General features: G+C 46.0%; 1 protein-coding gene across 2 annotated transcripts in view; it reads right to left on the bottom strand.

The window, feature by feature from the left end:
• The window catches only part of Clstn2 (calsyntenin 2), a 565401-nt gene that overhangs the window by 86792 nt on the left and 457092 nt on the right, over nt 1-21517 (bottom strand). For both annotated transcript variants that reach the window (XM_040740356.1, XM_040740357.1), the window contains exon 6: nt 8682-8867. In XM_040740356.1, the coding sequence (XP_040596290.1) occupies nt 8682-8867 (186 nt within the window). The remainder of the gene's footprint in view (nt 1-8681; nt 8868-21517) is intronic.

Genomic DNA, 21517 nt, shown 5'->3' on the forward strand with positions numbered 1-21517 from the left:
TGTACTTAATGAGGTCTGTGCCCACTCCTGACCTAGGTGGCCCAGGAAAGAGCCCAATATCATTCTCGTCTCTGAATTGCTTCTGGTCTGCTTGGGCATACTTGCAGAGGAAAGTGATACATATGTCCAGGCAGGTGCAATCAACTACTGTACAGGGAAAGGTGTGAAGGGAGCCTAAAATGTTGGAGAACCATGGAACTTGTGTTAGCTTGATTTCCTGCAGACAGCGTTTCATTTGGATGAATGGATTCATTCATGCACCCATCAATCAATTAACCTGTCAGTCATTTATTGAGCATTAACCCTATATCCTGACCCTTGCTAAAGTCTGTCCACATGAAGGTGAACCAGACACTTATTGCTATGGAGACTCTAAGAGACAGCATAGTATGATCTGGGTTATGACTGGGGAAGAATTCTGAGTTCTCATCTCGAGAGAAGGTGGCAAGCCACATTGTACATACTACATTTTTCTACAACAATTTTTTGAAGCCAAATGCTGCAGCACTTGAGAACAGGGGCCCTGAGGTCTGAGGCACTTGAGCACTTGAATTTGACACTTGGCAGCTTGACTTGGCAGCTTTGTGACTGGGAGTATGTCCCTTAATCTCTCTGACTGTATTCCCTTTCTCAGTGTATGTGGGGCCTGAATGGGATTATGCATTCAAGCTTGCAGCTATATGCTTAACACATGATAAGTGCTCACTCGGTGTGAGCTACAATTTTATCATTACCATTACTGTGATTTTTCCAGGTTAGAGCAGGAGGGTTTATCCCAAACCAGCATGACAATACAAGACCCACCAAGGGCAGCTCTGTGGAAGGATGGGGAGAGGGGACCCCTGCCTGTTCTTCAGGGAGGACTCTTGGGACCCCATTTGTTCCATAGAAGCAGGGCTCAGATGCTCAGGTAAGATGGGGAGTGGTTGGGAGTTTCCTACTATGTTCAGGCATGAAGAACTGACAAATGAAGGCTTTGCCAGGGGTGTGCATGAGGCTGTCTCCTGGCAGGCCACTCAGCAGTCATTGGAAATGTTGTGTTGGTGGTATGAAAGTGAGAGCGGCTGCCTCCCACTGTACAAGCTGATGGATGGTGGTCCCACTGTACGTGATGATGGATGGTGGGACCTGTGCACCATCTGATGTTTGAGGGGTCAGTAGCCTTTTGACTTCTGCAGAGCACAACTGTCATCTCACCCAGGGTTTGGGGTTCAAGGTCAGCTGTCATGAAGTCTCCTACAGTGGAAACTCCTCAGGAAGGGACCACATTGGAAACTATATATAATGTTCATTCTAGCCAGACTTCCCTTTGACTTTGGAATGGATCATCAGACACATATTCATTAGCTTGGAGGAGAAGATTGTACTACATAAGAAAAATGTGGTTCCTTTGAGCACAGATGCTCTGTTTAGCATATGAAGTTCATTCTGAAAAGGCCTCTAGAAAGGCCATCCTTAAAAAGGTGGGGAATGTGGGCTCTTTATTTGTGATTCTCTGTAAGAGGTATGGGCAGAATTGATGCATGATTCGCATGGGCATTTTCTAGGGATGTTGGCTGTAACTGCACTTTACACATAGTAGGTACTCAGTCCTTATTTACAACTGTCTTTCCTCTTTTCCAGCACCCCCTCCCCAGGATATTTGAGTAGAAACTGGGGAGATGACTTAATCAGCAAAGGGTCTACCTTTCTAACATGAAGTTAGGATCTCCACAACCCACATAAAGAGCCAGGCACAGTGGCGTGTGTCTGTAAGCACAGAAGTAGGAGGGAGTGGGTAGAGACAGACAGAACCTGGAAGCTCACAGACTAGAGCCGGCCTAGCTAAAGCAGTGAGCTTCAGTTCAGTGAGAGACCCTGATTCAAAATTAAGAAGGAGAGTGACAGAGGAGAGATACCTAGTGCTTACTTTTAACTTCACACACACACACACACACACACATCTATGTGCTCATGTATGCACATCTACACCAATAAATACATACAACATACATACACATAACACAACATATACACAATACAACACATACATATATGATAAAAAGGAAAGAAGGAAGGAAGGGTGGGAGGGAGGGGCTCTGACAATCACCTAGTGCTCAGGCGACCATCCTGCTCTTGTTCATGTCTTATTGCTCTTATCCTACCTACTTATTCTCGCGTCACAGTGCTCCGCATGGCATATACTACTTACCTGAAAAAGAAGTTCACATTATCATTTTGCCTTCCTTGGGCAGTATTCTCAATATATATTGGTAAAAAGGACACCAGTCATGGTGGTAGTAGAGAGAGCTCAGTGGGCGGTTTGGGAATGACAGATTTGTGGCATACTGAAAGGTTCATTTTCCCATCATGTACAGAATCGCATCACAGCAGCCTCTTTTACTGATGAGGGCACTAGATCTGATGCTGGGATTTGTGCAGCATGAAGACAACCAGTGACTCAGGCACATATTATTTGTTCTTGAAACCCGAGGTGGCTGTGGAGATGCAGGCTGATCATTTAGAACCCCAGAAAAGTCACGTACATTGTCTTGTGGGGGTTGTTTTGCCATTAATGGAGCAGCCAGGGTGGCACACAGGGGACCCAGGGTGATGCTTGGCAGGGCTGGGAACTTACATATGAGGATCCCTCTATCAGTTAAGAATTTTTCTATACCTGTAGAATTCATACAGCACTTAAGAATTTAGACCAGTGAAGGGATTGGGTGAAAAATTTCCCCCAAACATTTGGAATGAAATACAGAGTAAGGACTAGTGTGACAGAGTAGGAGAGGCGTGAAAGGTGTTTTGTCAGCAAAGTGGCGAGAGAGTAACCTAACCCAGAATGCAGGTGTTCTATAGACAGAGCTGGAACCCAGAGAACATCATCTTTTTTATACTTTTACTTTATTTTATCTCAAGGAACTTTCCATGGGACACTGAATGGATACCAGACCAGAATTAGTAAACTACCACGCCTGTTCCTTTGTTATGTCTGTATGACGAACACCACTAAGATTCTGGTTGGTAGGTAAGAGGTCCTGGGCTGAGGGAGTCCAGACTTATAATCAGCTACTGAGTGGGCCCATCATCAGGGTTTTCCATTTCCACAGCCCAGGCTCCTGCCTGAGCCTCCTCAGTGACATAGAACAAAATTCTACAACTTTTTGTGTATTTAGCAATTGTGGAAACTGAAGGTCAGGGAGAAAATGACTAGACCAGGGTTGCACCATGACATGTCTAGCTAGAGACAAGTATAGCAGTGACATGCAGATGATGTGTGTCTGATACACGACCAGCCACCCAGGTCCCATGAGATGCCCTTTCTCCATACAGGTGTCTGCTCCCAGAGAGGGACGCTGAGATCACCCAAGCAGAGCTCCAGTGTCTTCCTGTCTCCTGTGAGGGGATGACAGTCCCATTCCCTGTCTGCAGATGTTGCCTGCTGGAGAGCATGATGCATTTAAGCAGATGGGGCAGACTTCCACTGACTTAACAGATTGAATACAGTCCTCGGTATAGTTAAACTGAGGAAGATTCATTTCCACCCAACGTTCTGACACCTCTTCTTCCCTGAGCAGCCCACGGGAAAAACAAGACATGGCACTTGCAGGCATGGTGTGGCAGCAACTGCCCATCCAAGTATGCTTGCATTGCACCTTTAAGAGTCCTCGGTGACAATAACGGGAGCCACTAGATGCAAAGAGTTGATGTCCTTCTGACGCACTACGGCTTCAGTGCTAGGGGCTCCAAACCATCAGCAAGTTCTGATTCTAAGTCTCCAGGCTCTATCAGGGTGGAGTCGCTGCTTTGGGCAGCAAATAGAGACAAGGCAGAATGGGGGAGATTTATGGGCACTGGACAGTGTTGGAGGTCAAATGGAGCATGGCGAGGTGGCCACTTAAGTCTGTATTCTTCTGTGCATGGCCTCTAGCATTCCAAAGTGGGACTGTGGCCAATAGTCATGTGCATGGAGCCTTTGAGTCCACTGAGGGCACAAGAGGGGTGAAGATAAAGTGGGAGGATCTTGAGAGAGACACTGTCTCATCTAAGATCAAGGCTCATCCTATAGTATTCTCAGAAAGACATATTGTGAGAATTAAGCAAATGTATGACGTCACTCCATATCATCTCAATAATTGTGTATTCAATATCTAAGCCATGCCGGGCACTGCCATGAGAGCACAGTATTTAGTCACACAGAAATGGCTCCACCTTTGGAGACCCGGTAAGCCTTGTACTTTGTAGGTGTAACAGTTGAGTGGGGTAGAGTACTTCAAGGTAGAGGTTCTTGGCAGAACACAGGAAGGCCTTCTTCGAGTTCCCGGTGTATCATTGGGCCAGGGTGATAGAAGAATGTATGTATGCATGACATAATTCTCTGACCCATAATATTTACTCAACCACATGTCCAGAGAAATGAGAATGCAAGTGACATACCATATCAGGGAAGAAGCATAAAGTGGTAGTCCACAATTCACCATGAATCTTTCCCTTCTTTCTGGGGATAAATGGTATTCTAGACAAAGGAAACTCCATTAGCTGGGATTTTGTTCAATCCAAGGAGAACATGTGTTAGAAATGACAAACCTCTGTTATTTTAAGCCAGTGAAATTGTGAGGCCATTAGTTACTGAAGCCTAACCTGGCTGACCATCCTTGCTGATATTTCACAGAAGCAAATGGTTTCTATTTTTCCATCTACATGCCTGAGGTCTGAAGGAAGGTCTTGAGAATAGAAACTTGAATTTATAGCCGAGACAAGCTGGGCATTGGTTGGCAGGTAGGTAGCCAGGCTCCTGGGGTGGAGTCATGGACACCTACTTAGTTGGGGTATCGGAGCTTCTGGTGGTATTTCTTTGGACAGGCTCTGCTAAGCTACAGGCTATCATAGAGAACCATGGACTCTCATACTTCTTCAACATAACATTGCAACTCCTTTTCACATGTCTGTCTTCCCAGGAAACCAAACTATTAGGTGGTTTAATGTTATAGATGGTTCTATATTATTTCAAGAGTTACACAGCATTTAGACAAACAAGAACATTTGTTGAAGCAATCCATGTATGAATGAATCCCCGACACTCCAGTGTACACACAGGGTTGGGTTTCCACCCTGCTCTGGCTTGGGGTGCTTCTTGATTTTAATAGCATGCTCATATATCATGGCCTTTCCTTCAACAGGATCTGTCCTGGGACCTCTTGATTTACAAACAAAACAGCTGCCCTTGGCATTATATTCAGGAAGTAGTGGCCAGCTGCCAGGAGCCCTTGATCCTCTGAGGAACAGCCTGGCCTCTGTGTGACAAAGGCCATATGCACCACAAAGTGTTTTCCTATTTCATATAATACATAGTGACATGGGGTCAAGGAAGGGAACCTTTTCTTGGGCCGTTGTTAATGTCAAATTTGATTTGGCTGAGAGCTTTCCCCGAGGGCTGCTTCTTGCATGTCATCCTCAATACAGTGCTGTGACATTTCACATCTGGAAAGCCAGGTCCTGAGACAGGACCCTCTGAATTCCTCAAGATGGAGAAGGCAGTGGCCACGCCTTCTAAGAAACCTGTTTTCATGTAGAGTCTGGAAGATGAGATCAACTTAAGCTGTTTCTGGTCCATGATCTGAAGGAGATAGGTGCAGGGAGCTTTACTGTATTGTTCCAAGGTAGAATGGAAGTGTCTCCATGTTTAAATCTCAAGAAGCAAATGTCTGCCATCCAGTGTTTCTCCAGGTCCATCTTAAATGTTGTCACATCTTCCCAGGTGCCGTTTGACACCAGCAAGCATCAGCTACTGCCCTCTTTTTCCTTAGCCAGGATTGCTCAGTGAGCCTCTTGGGAAGTCGCTCTGGCTGGGCCACTGTGTAACCACTCTGATACAGAGGATGCTGCAGAGCCCCAGCTCCCACAGAAGCAACACAGGACTTCTTGTAACTGGGCGAGGGCACAGGTGACTGAAGGGAAGGGCTTGGGAGAGAAAAGCAAAGACTTGGAGATGAGAAGAAACAAGGAAAGGGGACAAGATGGGAGGCAGAACTTCGAGGCAGAGTCTCAGGAGAATGGAGAGGAGGCTGGAATGTGGGCTTCCACAAGGTGACTGCCAGTGCTGTCCTATCAATGTACCCTGGCTCCTGGGTTTCTGGTTTAGGTTGTGACCCCTGTGGCCCTATTAGACACTGATGCTGGTACATTATATCCCTTCTATCTTCCTTCCAACAGCTAACCACTTGTTAAATCTTGCTGATTTTGCCTCTTAACTGTCCTAAATTCATCCCTACTGTCACTCCCCTGGTTCAGAACTCATTATCTGTTGCTTAGACTATGGTAATAACCTCCTAATTGCTCTCCCTGTTTCTCTCCAAAGTCAATAAAGATTTGTAGCATGAAAAATGCATGAATGCTGAGGTGTCACAGCAGCTCTCTAGTTGGGAAACCCAGCAAGAAACCTCCCTACCATCTACTGAAAACACAGATGTCTGCCAACAGGAACCAAGGTGCCCACAAGAGTCAGGCAGCACCATCCAGCATGTGTGTTGACATGACCCAGCCCCTATCTTTTCCTTGGGTCCCAGAGGGTCTGACTTCTGATATTCTACCCTTTGCTTCTGCCCTGTTTTGCTGGGTTCTACTCCAGGCCAATCAGAAATAATGCTTCTAACATGAGGCATGACCCATCTGGCCACTGTGGTTTCTGGGCAGGGATTTCCACAAGAGTGGTAGGCAGTGCTACTGAGGAGGTGGCTGGGGAGAAACAGCCTTGTTTCATTCAAAGGGCAGCTCTCAGGACCAGACGAAGCACACCTGGAGGGAACTGTTCCCAGCTGAGTTAGCCCAAGAGGCTGGCAGTCCAGATGGAGGGAGATGACGGCACACCATGTGCAATTTTGTTCTGCTGCTTCTTCCCTCAAAGCATTCTGCACTCTACCTCCCATCTCTCCCCAGCAACATTCAAAATCAAGTCACAGGTGAGTGCCTGTGGGCCTCTGATCTTCAACAAGCCGATTCATCATTCCTCTCTAACCCAGAGGAGTTCAGGAAATGAGTACAACCCATGGTGGTCATGTGGGGTCAAGTTCACTGACACCACAGGTACATGGAGAATGTAAAGGGATATTCATTCCGAGTAAGATGTCACGTTGTGTGGCTTCTGTGAACTAAGTGGAGCAAAGGGCGGGGTTTGAAGCATTGTGTGAGCATTGCAAACACCTACATATCCACTTTTGAAATAGCTGTTTGAAACACTATTTCCCCTGATCTACTGAATTGTGCAGAGGGACAGGCACCCCCACGGACATTCCATGAAAGCCTGGTGTTGTGATGAGCATAAGATGCTGACTAATCAGGGTTTCTGTTGGTTCTAAAATTTTCACTTGATTCTTTGGGCAAGAACAAACAATGAAGAAAATTTCCCAAAGAAAGTGGTGGAGGCCCTTGTGGAGGCAGCACACTAAACACGGAGGGCCTCGCTCTCCTCTTGAAGAGGTGCAGCTACTGCCAAATGCAGCCCACTGTAGGAAGGAGTCCTTTCCTTAGCTCCCACAATGAGACTGGATTACCACATGAGACCCTGGGTATTCCTGTGGAGAACGAGGGAGAAGTGCTGTGTGTTCAAGCGAGATGAGGACCTCCATCAACTTCCCAGATATTCAGCCTCTCCTTCACAGACTCACTGGAGAGCTACCGTTAGCCCTAGGGACCAGGCTGGCTCTGATAAATGCTTGACTAATGACCCTACCGTTCACATATGCCACTTCCAAATCCTATCTCTGATACTTTCTATGTAAGCTTCAACACTTCTCATATTTTGGGTCTTCAAGTTTCCCATCTTTGAAGCTAAGTAAATATATCCTCCTTACAGTAATCATGGGAAAACCAGATGAAGTATCATATGCTGAGATCACTGGATGTACACCATGGGTGTTTAGTCATTACTGGATGTATACCACGGGCATTCAATAAAGACAGGTTTTTTTCTAAGCCACCCACCAAGGCATCCTCTTATCAGTCCAATTTCCTCTCAATAATTCCTGGCCTTTCTCCTTTCTTGCAGCTCCCTCTCCCTCTCCATTAATAGCCCCTTCCCTGTCTCCCTTTTCCCTCCATGTGTGAATATCTTTCCATACCCACCTCCATCATATCTGAGGCTGCTCTACTGTGGACGGCTGGGTTCAGCCCCACAGGCTCGTCGTACCCTGAGCAGCTATTTAACCTCAGACACTTGGTTTAGTGTTTCGCTGTTCCTATATTAAAATCCTTAATCATTTTGTTTGCACTCAGCCTTGGAATTATACAGTCGCCTGGTGGAGGTGAGCCAAATGTTTTTGCAGGTACCTGGCGCCACTCTTTATAATGATCATAGGCAAGCAGCTCTGCGGAGCCTGGCATGGCAGGGGGACCGTGAGTGTCACTTGGCTCTGTGCCAGACCTTTTAGCTGAATTTTACCATTTAATCCCCGTCTTACCAGTGAAGAATGGAAACTCCGTCATGGCGCTTGCCTAAAGCCACAGACTCTGAATCAGTTGAGTTTGAAACCAAAAGCTGAGTTTTCTGACCCTTCTGTCCTAAGCAAATATGCACCTAGGAGGGCTGGTGCAGGTGGGGAAGGCTGGTAGCTCCCCTGCCCCTCCATATAATTAGATACACTTCATTTGCTTGTATCACTTGAAAGCTATTAATTGAACAAATTCTCAAAAGAAAAGCCTACCACATAATTTCTGAAGGGATTTCTCGGAGTAGGTCTCACGGTCACAGCCCTTGCCGATGTAATTAGTCTGCAGCTCGGCGGTGACCTGGAGGGAGGACACAGCGCCATCGCACGTCTCCAGGTGGATGCTGGGAAACAAGGGCATGCTCCCCGAGCCGGGCTGGTACTCAATCCTTTTGGTCCAGTCTGAATAAACAAGAAGATTAAATCAGTTACAGTCAGTCCTGCTAGACCATTTGTTTTGAAAAGATGAATTCGTTCCAATAAATCATGTTTCAACAAATAGATTAGCGAACAGTCTGAGGATAATGGAAATTTTACATTTGCTGGATTAAAGATCCTACCCGCCCTAAGAAAATAGCAGGTGAGCAAGAAGGCTGTATCCAGTTTCAAGGAGCCACAGAAGACTAGGCGGAATAAACATCCGTGTACAACTTGGCCATTACTGGCTTCTCAGTTCACTATGTATGGTGGGGAAAATAGAGGGAGGCATAGTATTAAAAACCATCAGTAATGCATGGAAAAGGCAGAAACAAAAGCATTAGCACAACTGATCCAAGTATTACAATGACGAAGTCACTTGACCTTGGAGATGCCTGACATTTGCTGGTAGAAATGAATGGGGAACACTTGGAGTGTGTGTGTCACTGTGGGATGATGGGGAGGAGAGTCTGAAAGGGATGGAGAGGGGGCTGATGGTGTGGGTGAGCTGATGCCTGTGCTCTCCCCTTTCCCCTTGTATGTGCATTACTGCAGGCATTTTAGAGAGCTGCATCTTCCCCCTTTACATATGATGATTATTAGGAATGTATGTGTTTTATTTCCAAACGAAAGGCTATGTGAGGTGACGGAGGAGGGCGGAAGGGTTCTCAAACATTCAAAACTGACTCAAGTCTCGGTGATCACCCTGTCACTGCTTTTCAGTGGGAAAATAATTGTGAGGTGATAAAGCATTGAGGAGAAGCAAAAGTCACAATCAAAATGGCAGCACAGAAGAACAGAGCAATCAAGGAGAATAAATACTGAGTGGGTTCACGGGGAAATTGCTTGATACATAATAGAGGCAATCGACAGTCAGAGCCACTGATTCAAGACGAAGTAAGCTCCCAGAGACTAATAATGCATTGTCCCTGATGACAGCCGGAATTCCATACTGCAGGGATACCTGTGAGAGGCTGTGTAACCACTCTCGACTACCTTAAATTCAGAAGGGTGAGTGGAATCGGCAAAGGATGTAAACTATGGGTACAATGAGCTGACAAGTCCCAAGTGTTTGTCATATAGAACATCATTATATGGCATCCTTTTCCCAAATAGAAATGGAAATCACTGAAATGCCTGATGTCACCTGTACTTGTGGAACTTCAGTGTGCAGCCATCAGGTTCATGAGTCCCTAGTGGGACACTGGCATCCATCAAAGAGATACCCGGAGAAAGCCAGCCTTAGGGACCGGCCACGTGGCTGCCTTTACTGATGAGGCAGTCGTTTGTTTGGTGTTTCTACATGCTACACATGGATGCAACAGTGAAAAAGTCAGGAGTAAAAGAGAGAGGTATGTGATGATAAGGCTGTGCTGGTCTATCAGAAGGGTGACAAAGCCCCTTTAGATATTTCTCATATGAACCTGAGGTCTGAATGCCAAGGACTGATGTGTTCTGCTTGGTGTAGTGACAGCAAGGATCTTGGTTTGCTTGGTAAGGTCACCAGCAGGTCTTAAGGGTTTCTAAGCTGCAGGCACCTCATCAACATAGCAGGGACATTAATACAAGTTTTACAGAGCTGGGATGAGGGTCAAGTGTTACAATGTATTCCTGCATACAATGGGTTCTATCTGAGGTGTCCTGGTGAGGAAGGTCTGCTTGTAACAGATCCCTAAAACGCTCTAGATAACCATGTAATGCAGGGGTAGCTCAGAGCTGCTATGTTAACCAGCTGCCCTTGACAGGCATTATCGCAAGTCACATCATGAGCGCAAGTTGCATATCATGTTTGTGAGGTTCAACCCCAGGAAACTGACAATGGGAGAATGTTCTGGTGAGTAGATCCAAACCCACAAAAGAAAATATACCTGATCCCAGCCTCCAGGAGCTGAGACTAGACCATCCTGTCACACCCACCAAGCCATCTGCACCCCAATTGGGGTCCAAAGGCTGCAATCAATCCCAAGAGGAGACCATAGAACAAAGGAGAAGACTTTTGTCTGAGAGCTATGGTATTCTAAGAAGGCACCCACAGCTAGCTAGGGATGTGTACCAGATACAGGATGATCCAGGCCACTGTGTTTGATCCTGATGCTGTTTCTTCTACATGGCATCTCCTTCCCTCTTGCCACACCCTTCATGCATCTTCTGAGATTTCCACAGTGCTCGCCACATCATCATCATCATGAAGTATTAGGGCCTGAGTTTGGGAGGTGACTGAATCACGTGTCCGGATCCTTGTTAGCTAGCAGAAAACATGCTCTGAATCCTCTAAGATGGCGCACTGAAATGATCCACCTGTGACTTGTCTCCCTCAGGAACTGGGAATTCCTTAAAAGCAGGGTTGTGATGTTTAGTTTTGAATTCTCCACAGCTAGCTCCTGATGCAGGAAATATATGGCAGCCCATCTTGAGCCCCAGCAGAATCGAAAGCCTGTATGTCACTCCCTATTGCTGCCTGTCTGCCCTCTCTTCAGTCCTCCCCACAGCAACGCAGAACACATTTGCTTTTTTTTCCTTTTTTTGCTTTTTGCAAAGCATTTGGTCCATAGCTGACAATGGAGGAATCTGCATCCTTTCAAACAAGATACAGCATCAAAGAAATGGCCTGCTTTCTTCCCTCCTGCCCGGGATCCTCTCAGTAAGTTGCAGATGGTTTTGTGAAGGGGAATTTGATTCAACTGCATGAGTTGAGGGTTTTCTAGTGTAAAAGTTCTCCCCTACATGGACTTTGGCCACAGAACTGACTCCATTTATCCTATGGGCTTTGAAGCCATCTTTACGACTTAGATATCTGAATGATTATTTCTGATGAGAAATTCCATCTCAAATATCACCGAAAGAGAGCAGATAAAGTGGAAACTAAATTGTGATGTGGAGCCAGTGGAATGCCAGAACAGCAGATCTGTCCTCGGACAACCCCTTGATTGGGAGGGCTGCATCCTCTTCTGGCCACTATGGGAAAGTCAGGTACAACAGGGCTTTAAAAGTAGCTCACTGCCAGTTGCTTCGGTGATCTCACAAGACTTGTTTTTGAGGGTTACGAGGAACAGGCAAAATTGCTACTATCCAGTAAAATAAATCGATGAAGCTTTCCAAATACAGCATCCTTGAGAGAGTGGGAAGCTCACACAAACACCTCCAGTTCTTGCAAAAAGAGAGCCAAAGGGAAGCCATCACATCCAGCCACATGACATGTCTATTCCTTCTCATTTTCTGGAGGGTGAGAGAGCACGCTGTTTAAACATAGACCCCTCAGTCCAGTATCAACCCCAAGCCCACCACCTACTATGGAATTTCAAGGAAACCATCTGCCCCTCAAGAGTCTAAGTGGTCTAAATAAATTTGCAACAACAACTCAGAATTTGGGGAGAGGGAATTAAAAGCAGGGTTATTTCACCATCAAATACAGGGGGCATTTTCCAAAGATACATTGCTGTTAAGTTACCACTTATTAAATGATATTGGTCAGTTCATCCACAGTACACTTCTATGTCTGCAATTTCATTTAATCCTCCCTGGGACCCAGCCTGGGGATGTTATTGCCTTAATTGTACAAATGAGGAGGCTGACAGCTGAAAATTGGTGTGACTTGCCCAGGGCCACACAACTCATTTGCAGAAGTTCCCTGCTAAGCCTAAGAATCCACCAGAACTGAAGACAACTGCCACTTTTTTTTCTTTACAGATTCATTTTTAAGGACCTATTTGCACTGGCTTCTTAAAGGGATAATCCTGTAATTGGCGAAGGACCTAGGAGTGTGGCTGGCTTCAGCCTGACTCTGAGGCAGTTAGTAAATCCATGGCCTCTGGAATAATGATGAGACACACTCGGGGACAGCAACAGCGATAGGGCTCCGTGGCTTTGTGCATACCCATGGTCAAAAGTGAATCTGTGAAAACGGCAGTTATTCTCAGTCCTGGCAAATCCCCAGGCTCAGTGGAGGAGATTTTACTAAAGAGCTGTGTGACCCTGGGGAAGTCACACCAATTTTCAGTTGTGGCTTCATGAGGCCTGAGGGACCATTCTTCTCTAGAAGGCTGGAGAGGCTTGGACTTGAATCTCAACTTCTCCAAATGCAGACATGTGACCTTAGCAAAGTCACTGTCACCTCACAGCCTCTGTTGACTCACCTGAAATGATCCCAATGTGCTCCTGGGCTGGTCATGAGCCTCAAAAGAGACAGGGAAGCCTAAGGGCCCATACCAGGGACCTCTCCACAGTATCTCTGTAAGAGCATTTCACTTCTGGGGTCACAAGCTTCCCAAACTGTCCCTCATTGTAACCAAAGATCTTGTTGACCTGTGAAAACTCTAGATGCTGGTTTATAAACTGACTCACTTTTTTTTTCTTAAATGAACAGAAAGAAGTCAACTGCCTGCTGTTTTAATAACGAGGCCTAAATTACCCTGCTAGTTTTCCTGAGGATGCGAAGAGAGGAATGGCATTGGGATTTAAACTCCTTTCTGTGGATAAAGGATTTGGAAACATGATGATTTTATTAACATTCTTGCTAAAGGTAGGGCTCACACATTTTCTTACTGGAAGACCTAGCTGAAGGAAGACCTTTTCACCTAGTTGGAAAGGAGTGAATCAGATTTCTAGGAGGCATAGCTTTGTGACTTCTCTACCAAGACATTCAAGTCATCATTCCAACCTGGCCTTTGGGAGTGTCACAGAAGATGGAAGGGACAGGCACAGACTGTCCTCGACAATCTCCTTTCTCTCGCTAGCTGTGCATGTGTGGATGCCTCCAGCTCTCCCAGCCTCAGCTCTCAGCAGCTAAAGGAGTGTCAGAAACTGGGAATCGGCCATGGAGTAGGAAGGTGAGAAAGGAGTTTCCTGATAGGTTTGAACAGTAATCTTTCAATGCTTTCTCTAAGAGAAACTAAGTAACTTCAATTTGGACCCCAAAGGTCTCACCCTGCTAGCGGGAGAAGCTGGTACCTTGGTACCAAGCAGTGGCCATCTTGTGCATCCAAACTGGAACAGTGGGTAAGGAAGGGCAGGCTGCAGCAATTAAGTGGAAATCAGACAGCGAATGCTGTGTAAGAGGTTTAGATTTCATTTCAGGGCCAAGGAACAGACAGAAATATGTTAGAGACAACATGAAATACCCAGACTGAGCTACAAGGCTGGGCCTCTGCATTCACTTTTAGAACAGCAGAGCACACCTGCAAGCTACCCCGTGATGCATCGGTGCAGGGTGTCAGCTCTGCTAGGCGCATGCAAAGGGGTAGGACCCTCCATCCAGCACAATTCACTCAACTTTCAGGGTCATCTCTGCATCTGGATGGACAGGTGTTGACACTCTGGCTCTGCCACCTGTGCTCTGGATGTGAGGGCTAACTCACTGGACTCCTCTGAGTTTCATTCCTGAGTTCAAATGTGGTTTCTCTGGGAGTGTGCCAAACACCAAGAGTGGAGCCTACTGCTGTTATTATCGGCAAGTATGTTCCTTTCTTGTCATTATTCCACAGGATGTGAATTTACTAGGCTCCTGCTATGTACCAGACAGAATCTGGAGTGCGGGAGACATTTATTGCCTCTTACTTTCAGGAAAGTGACACTCATGTACCAGCTTAAGGTGGACAGGAACAACAGACAGATTGCAAGGAGCAAAGAGGAAATGTTTACTGCTAAGGACACTCAAAGGCTTGCTGGAGGAAGTGACAAGGGTGTTTGTTTCAATCCAGATTTTTATCATCATTATTATTATGTGTTTAAGGGCAACATCAGGATACAATTGCTGCAGGAGATAGTGCTCTCCACACAGTTTTCCCAGGGAAATGAGTGACCACACATAGAAGTAGTCATGCCACTGGAGATGTGTAGGATGGCAGAAACCACAGACAAGGTGCTTTAGTGTTGTCTTCCATGGGAAGGACCAGTAAAGGACAGCAGTACATATAGGCTAGCCTTGGCTAGTTAGGGAATTTTAGAGGTCTCTCGGGTACCAAGGCTGTACTTATTGATGGGGCAACCATGTCTGAATTATCGGGGCAGGCAGAGGATGGGCAATAGTGTGAGGGTCAGCTATGGAATGTTTAGGGTAGGCTATGGCTTGTACTTTACAAGGCAAGCAAAGCCCTAGATATCAAAGCATCAAAACACAGAAAATATAAGATACAGTTCATACCGCACTGTGTTATCAGCAGAAAGCCATAGGACAGAGAACTCTAATATGGCTCTCCTGGGGCTGTGTAAGTTCAGGTGGTGTGTTGTAGGTAGAGAAAGGTGTGAAGTTCACCCAACCCTGGCTTGAACAACCTACCATCCTGGCATTTCTCAGAGTGTGCATAAGCTAGAGGCCCTGTTATAAGCACAGGCTAGAAAGGGGTGTTGGAGGCAGGTGGCCAGGACTGTGAGCGTTGACTTGGGAAAAAAATTCTTTGATAGGTACAAAACAGTTTCCCAAGGTCTGTGTGGAAGAGAGACAAAGCCTGCAATCTCTCCCCATTTTGCAGAAGAAATAGTAAATATAAGAGGTAGTGTCTGCACTCAGGACCAAGCTGCTCATTCTATATCATACAATCTACCAATCCCTTGGCCCTGACCTAAGCGGAACCCAGATACTGAAATGGGGACTCATCCTGTGAAGCCACAAGGGGAGAATGCAGTTTCTTCTGCAAAATAGGGAGATAGCAGTTGTATCTCATGAGGCTTTTGTGCACTGAGATGGTGCCTTTTAGAAGCTCAGCAGGCCTCAGGAAATATGGGCTGTGTTTATTAGCTTCTGAAAGCTGGCTCCTTTGCATTCATCCATGGGAATCTGAAGGCAGGCTCTGCTATCCTTGTAATCAGCCCTCTGGAGAGGTGAGGAGTGCTGTTCTCAGGTTGGGCCATAATAGCACCATGAAGAAGCAGCTTTAGAAGAAGCAGGGCTGTTTGGAGGGTGTGTTACAGCCAGTCAGAGGCCAGCTGCTGTACCGGATTGACCTGAGCCCTAAACTAGACTTCAAGAAGCCTTCCTTGCTTTTCTGAGTTGATTTTCTTTTCCCACCTCATCAGCCACGGTCCCGGGTCTTCCTGTGTTGGGGGGAGGCAGGAGTTGGAGTCACTGAAGAGCCTGGGAATATGGCAGGATCTGAAATCTGAGCTACTGCTCAAAGGGTCCCTGCTTAGTTAATTGGCTAGCTGTCACTGTCATATAGTTCCTAAAGATTTCAAAACAACAGGCCCCTGGTTTCCATTTGCAGCAGAACACACAAATGGCATGACTTTCCCTCTTTGCCAGCTTTCATTGGTCACATTCTTTCACCTTCCTAAGCCTTGGTTTCTTCATCTGTAGAATGGGAAGACTAAATAACTATCCCAAAGGTAGGCAGCAGAGCATAACTGCCACAAAGACTAGGGCTTTGAAGCTAGCTCTGGTGTGATCTCAGCTCTGCTGTTTACTCCTGGGGGCAAGTCATTTTTTTCTCTGTGTGAATTTATTCACACAAACACCTAGTTCAGAGTCAATTATAGTGTTTATATGAGATAATAAATGCCAACCACTTAGCCCTGCGCCTGATATGCATAGGCACATACATTCTGAGTGTCTGAGTGTTAAATTATTTGCCTTTCTCTTTTCCAATTAAAAACAATTACACACAGAAACCATTTAAAAAGAAACACAACACAAACTCTGTGAACTCAATTACAAATGTAAGGACTACCCTCTCTTCCTTTATGACTGACCCTTTGCCATTTGCTATATTTAATTCTAGCAATAGCATTTTTACTACCTTTTAATTCCTACTAAAAGAGATAATTAACTACAAAAGCAGAGGGGGGGGTGGCACAGCTCTCTGTACCCAGATCTTTGGTTAAGCCTCAGGCCATGCTCTTGCCGGTCCCTCTCTCTGGGGTTCTGACTCTTGTCCTTCTGCTCTCACCTCCCAGGGGCTCTGGAAAGGAAGCTTCTCAGGTTTACATGGTGGAGAGTTTGCCCTCCCTCCCTCCAGCCCCACTCTTGAGAAACAGATATTTACCTATTAGTTTGTGACCCAGTCCTGTTCTAGAGTCTGATCAGTATGTCACACACTAAGCACTCAATAATCATCAAGAAAATAGGTGGTCACGTGTAGGACTCGGGTCGCATGCACACAGGCATGCACACATACATATACACACATGTGCATGCTGCAATTCTTGCTGCGCAATGCTAGGAATCTGGTACCATCCTTACGGTTTGTCACACACCTTCTCTCTCATCCCCCTAACTCCTGGTCAGCTGCTAACTGACAGGTTGTCAGGCCTTTAAATAGGAAGGATTCTAGATACACCAATTCTGAGAGAGAGAGAGACAGAGACAGAGAGAGAGACAGAGACAGAGAGAGAGGGAGGGAGAGAGAGAGAGAGTAGGGGTGAGCATGTGTATGGAAATTATTATAAACTTCTTTAATATTGGAAATCTCCTTCTATTCTCAACCCTATTTAGTATCTTTATATATTCTCTGAAGGCCAGATGAAGTAACTGAAAATTTGTCCTGCTCTGTCATTTTCTCTACTTTCCAGGGAACAGAAGGGATTTTATCCTGTCCCTGACCAACACTGAGATTACTGACTCCTCTGTCTCAATCTACAGGTGTCAGACTCACACCCATCAGCAGATAATTCCAGGCTCATCCAAGCAGCACTAGGAACCTATAGGCAGCTTTCTGCCCAGAACCCAGGCTTTTCTTAGACCCTTTTTCCTGGCTTGTCACTGTCACACAGAAGAACTTGTGCCACCAGGTCAGGACATGCTGAAATGGCTTGCCTGGCAAATGGTGTAATCCTCATGTCTACTTCACCCTGTAGAGTGTGGGGGAAAGTTCCAGAACAGGCTGCTCACTTGCTCTGTACCCTGACCCAGCCCCTCACCTGCTTGCTACAGGTCTACCAAGCCCTGAGATGGAATAAGGGCATGGGCAGCCAGCCGTACTTCCACAGAGTAATTTCGTTTTGGTTTTTTTTTCTTTAGTCTAATAACAGTAATAGTATGGGTTGTATATTTGCTATTCATTCCTGGTTTTTCTAAACTTGCTTTTCTTACTGTTTCATGATTTGCTGGTCCATGACTGATTGTGAGAAAGCACAGCCCTTCCCTGAAGATACCTTGAGAATCTCTGCTTTAAACAGTATCTATTCAAACTATTTCCTAAGACCTACTTTCAAGGACCTCAGCTCCAGTTTTAGAGCATTGCAACATTTTAGGCTGTACATCCAGGGTTCCTTTAGAGCCTACTAAACCTGTAGCATGGTTTAGACAGCTCCCAAGGCAAATGTGTCTTCATTCCAGTCTTACAGCCATCGCCATTTCTCACCTGGACCAATTACTATGGTAACCTCTTTACTTCCCTTTGTCCCTGAATTCTATACCAGACAGCATTATCCAACTACAACTCTTAAAATTTCTCTTCTGGGATGTCCTTTGTTGACCTGCAAGCCCAGACGTTGCTTTCTCTTCAGAATTCATACACAATACAAGCCCTTTATCGTTCTTCTCAGATTTCTGTCTGTAGACTGCATGGCATGGTGGCTGGCTTTGGAATCACCCGCCCAAAAGTCTTCTAATGTTTCTTCTTTTCCCAACCCCAGAAGATTTTAGTAGGAAAGGGTTTCTTGAAGGAGGATAATGTCACTTGAAATGGTCTTCAAATAAGTAGACTTGGAAAACACAGGCCTCGACAATATTGGGCAAGAAGTTTCCTCACACTCGTGAGCCTTGGGCACAGAAGACCACCTGGGGAAATTCATACCTTGTGATTGAACAGGTGCTCAGGGGACTCTGTAGTCCAGACACTGGCACAGTGGTGTGGGACAGCATATCAAAGGATCTTCAAAGAGGTTTTCCTTCCTTCCTTTCCATCATACAGGGCAGGACATAGATGCAGCGCAGGGTTATTGTGACATTCTAGAATATGCTTTCCTGATTCCAGTAGAGGTACACATCTATGTCCCTACTCATTTGGGCTTTAGTGGCATGATTCATTTTGACCATAAAACAAGAGTGGATAGATCTGAAGGGAGAATTTATCAGGCTATGAGTACTATGGAAAAACTCTAAGGCTCCGGTATTCCTGGGTAGAATGCAGGTAGAGAAAAGTCGTCAGCTGCTGAAGAACATTGCTCTCCAGGGTGGCTTTTAGATTTGGTACAGATGGGTAATGGAAAAGGAAGGACTTCCCAGAGTTGGAGCCAGGAACACTAGAGAACAATGAGCAGGACTGTACCCAGGATTTGGAGTCAGGGCCCCTGCACGAGCCCTCCTTCCTCACAGTAGGGAACTTCATAACCTTTGTATGATGGGTTGCATCAGTGTCATGCAACACTGATCGACAGTGGAGGCTTCTTTCCTTCCCTGTCCTGAATGAGACTGCTCACTGGTTACCCTGCTCCTGGACTCTGTGCTATATATCGTATCTGTATATAGCAGATACCATGTTCTTTTTGAATCACAGGCCCCTGAACAGAAGTTCCCCTCTTTAGACCTTATGGGCATCATAGCTTTGGGCAGTAATCTGAGGGATTTCTGAAGATGCTAGGGAGGCCGTGGATGTATTTTATAGTCGCTGAGAAAGGGCCACTTGTGATGAAGTGGGGCCTGCAGAGATTGGATTATTGCCGTAACTTTGGGTTCGGTTTATTGTTTGACAAGTGGAGTGCACATGGATGTGACAGTGGGCAATTCGGTGTAGACGCTTTGTGAGGCAATGTGTGTTTATTCACTCTTGGTGGTTTCTACGTCTGCCAAAAGAACCGCTTGCACCAGACAGGCTCCTAACCAGTGAAAGCTCTGGAATGAGAAGATGGAATAGATGTCCAGACCCTTGTGATCTGGATCACTGTTGTAGACAAACACATCTGCCATACCCCCTCAGAACACAAGTAACAGTGAGGGATAAAGAAGTCCATGTAAGCTGCCGACACTTGCTGCACAGCACAGACTAGTGCACATTGGTGAATATACTGGGATAGTCCAGGCAGAGGGGTCACCTGGGTTTTACAATCATGTTAGAGAAATGAACCTTTTAGAGTCTCAGAGCCAATACTAAGTTTGAAAGTGGGGCTAAGCATCCTGGCCCCAGAAGGGACTGCCGACATGGATTGACTGTGGTGTGGACAAAATGCTGGGGGTCAGAGGACTTGGGTGGAGCTGGAAGTCAAGATCCTAACCCTAGTGGAGATGCATCCAGGTCAAGATGGGTAAGTATTATCATTTGCCTGTTAAGGAGGCAGTCTGGGGGGTCTGAATCAGTAGCTCTATAGATGATGATATGGACTATTTGTGATTATTTAAGACCAGAATGCTGTCTCTCTTACTCCATGGGTGGGGCTCAGTTGCTTTTAGCTTCTCTCTTATGTGCTGGAGGAAAGGAAATGGACTACAGCATGTCTCTTTCCTGACTTTGCCCCCCCCCCAGATTCCAAGGCTCAAATGAGGTAGACAAGGAGTCCCTTTGGGACTTAGCTTGAGCTTTCTTCCCACCTTGCAGTGTTCTTGCCTCACAGTGATTTTCAGTTAATCATAAATACAAGTAGATGCAGACCTTAGTCAGGTTGGGTCTTTTAGCATCTTCCACCCTTTGATTGCATTGTCTGTCTACCAGGTGATTTTCTATCCACCGATCTTTATGATGGTGTGTGTGTGTGTGTTCACGTGGTTGCCCATGCTTGGAGAGGTCAGGGGTAAGCCTCAAGTATCATTCTTTAGGCACTGGCTACTTTGATTTCGTTTTGTTTTTAGACAGTTTCTCATTGGCATAGAGTTTACCAACTAGGTTAGGCTAGCTGGCTAGAGAGGCCCAGGAATCCACCTGTCTCAGCTTTCCCAGGACTGGGATTATAAATGAGTCCCACTATATAAAGCCATTTGGTAGGCTTCATATGGCTTCTGAGGGTTGAACTTAGGTCCTCATTCTTTCATGGCAAGCAGTTTACCAACAGACATCTCTCCTTGAGACTGTTTATCTGCAGCTGTTGACTCCATATTCAACCAAAAGTGCCAGATGAGCACAGACTGTGTCTATTTTGTTATCCTTTAAATCTCCAAAATCTGGACCAATTTCCAGAACATGGTAAGTTCTCACTAAGTATTTCAGAAATGAATGGCAAGGACACTTTAGGAAAAGCACCTGTGCCTCCAGGAATCCCTGGTCTGCTTTCTTCACTGTGTGCTCATGGCAGAGTCCCTCACTCATTCTAGTCCTTCTGAATGGAAGATGATGCCATTCCGCTTAACGGCTTTGTTGCTCATTCTGTATGATGCCTCCCCAGGCCCCACACACCTGTGCACAGACCTTAGGTAGGTTCTGCAGTGGCCCAGGATGTGCACCCTAAGCAAAGCATCACTGGCCTTCCATGTGTTGGACAAGAGAACCGAAGGAACCATTCTGTTCTGCACAGATCTGTCAAGCTAGGATGAGTGTTCCAGTTCTCCAATAGTGTGTGCTCTTGTGAGTATGGGTGCCGCCTCATTCAGCCCCCAACAACTCTTTCCTTCCTTTCTTTCTGTTCCATGGCCATTGGAGGGCAGGTTGCAAGCAGTCAAAACTAAAAAGACCCATATGGTGTTGAGAAAACAGGGCCTTCAGCTTCCCTCTCCCCCACCCTCTGAGCTATCCTCCTCCACCTTCATGCTTCTCCAACAGAACTGGCTCAATGTT

Source organism: Mesocricetus auratus, unplaced genomic scaffold, assembly GCF_017639785.1.
Source record: "Mesocricetus auratus isolate SY011 unplaced genomic scaffold, BCM_Maur_2.0 Super-Scaffold_100691, whole genome shotgun sequence".
Lineage (NCBI taxonomy): Eukaryota > Metazoa > Chordata > Mammalia > Rodentia > Cricetidae > Mesocricetus > Mesocricetus auratus.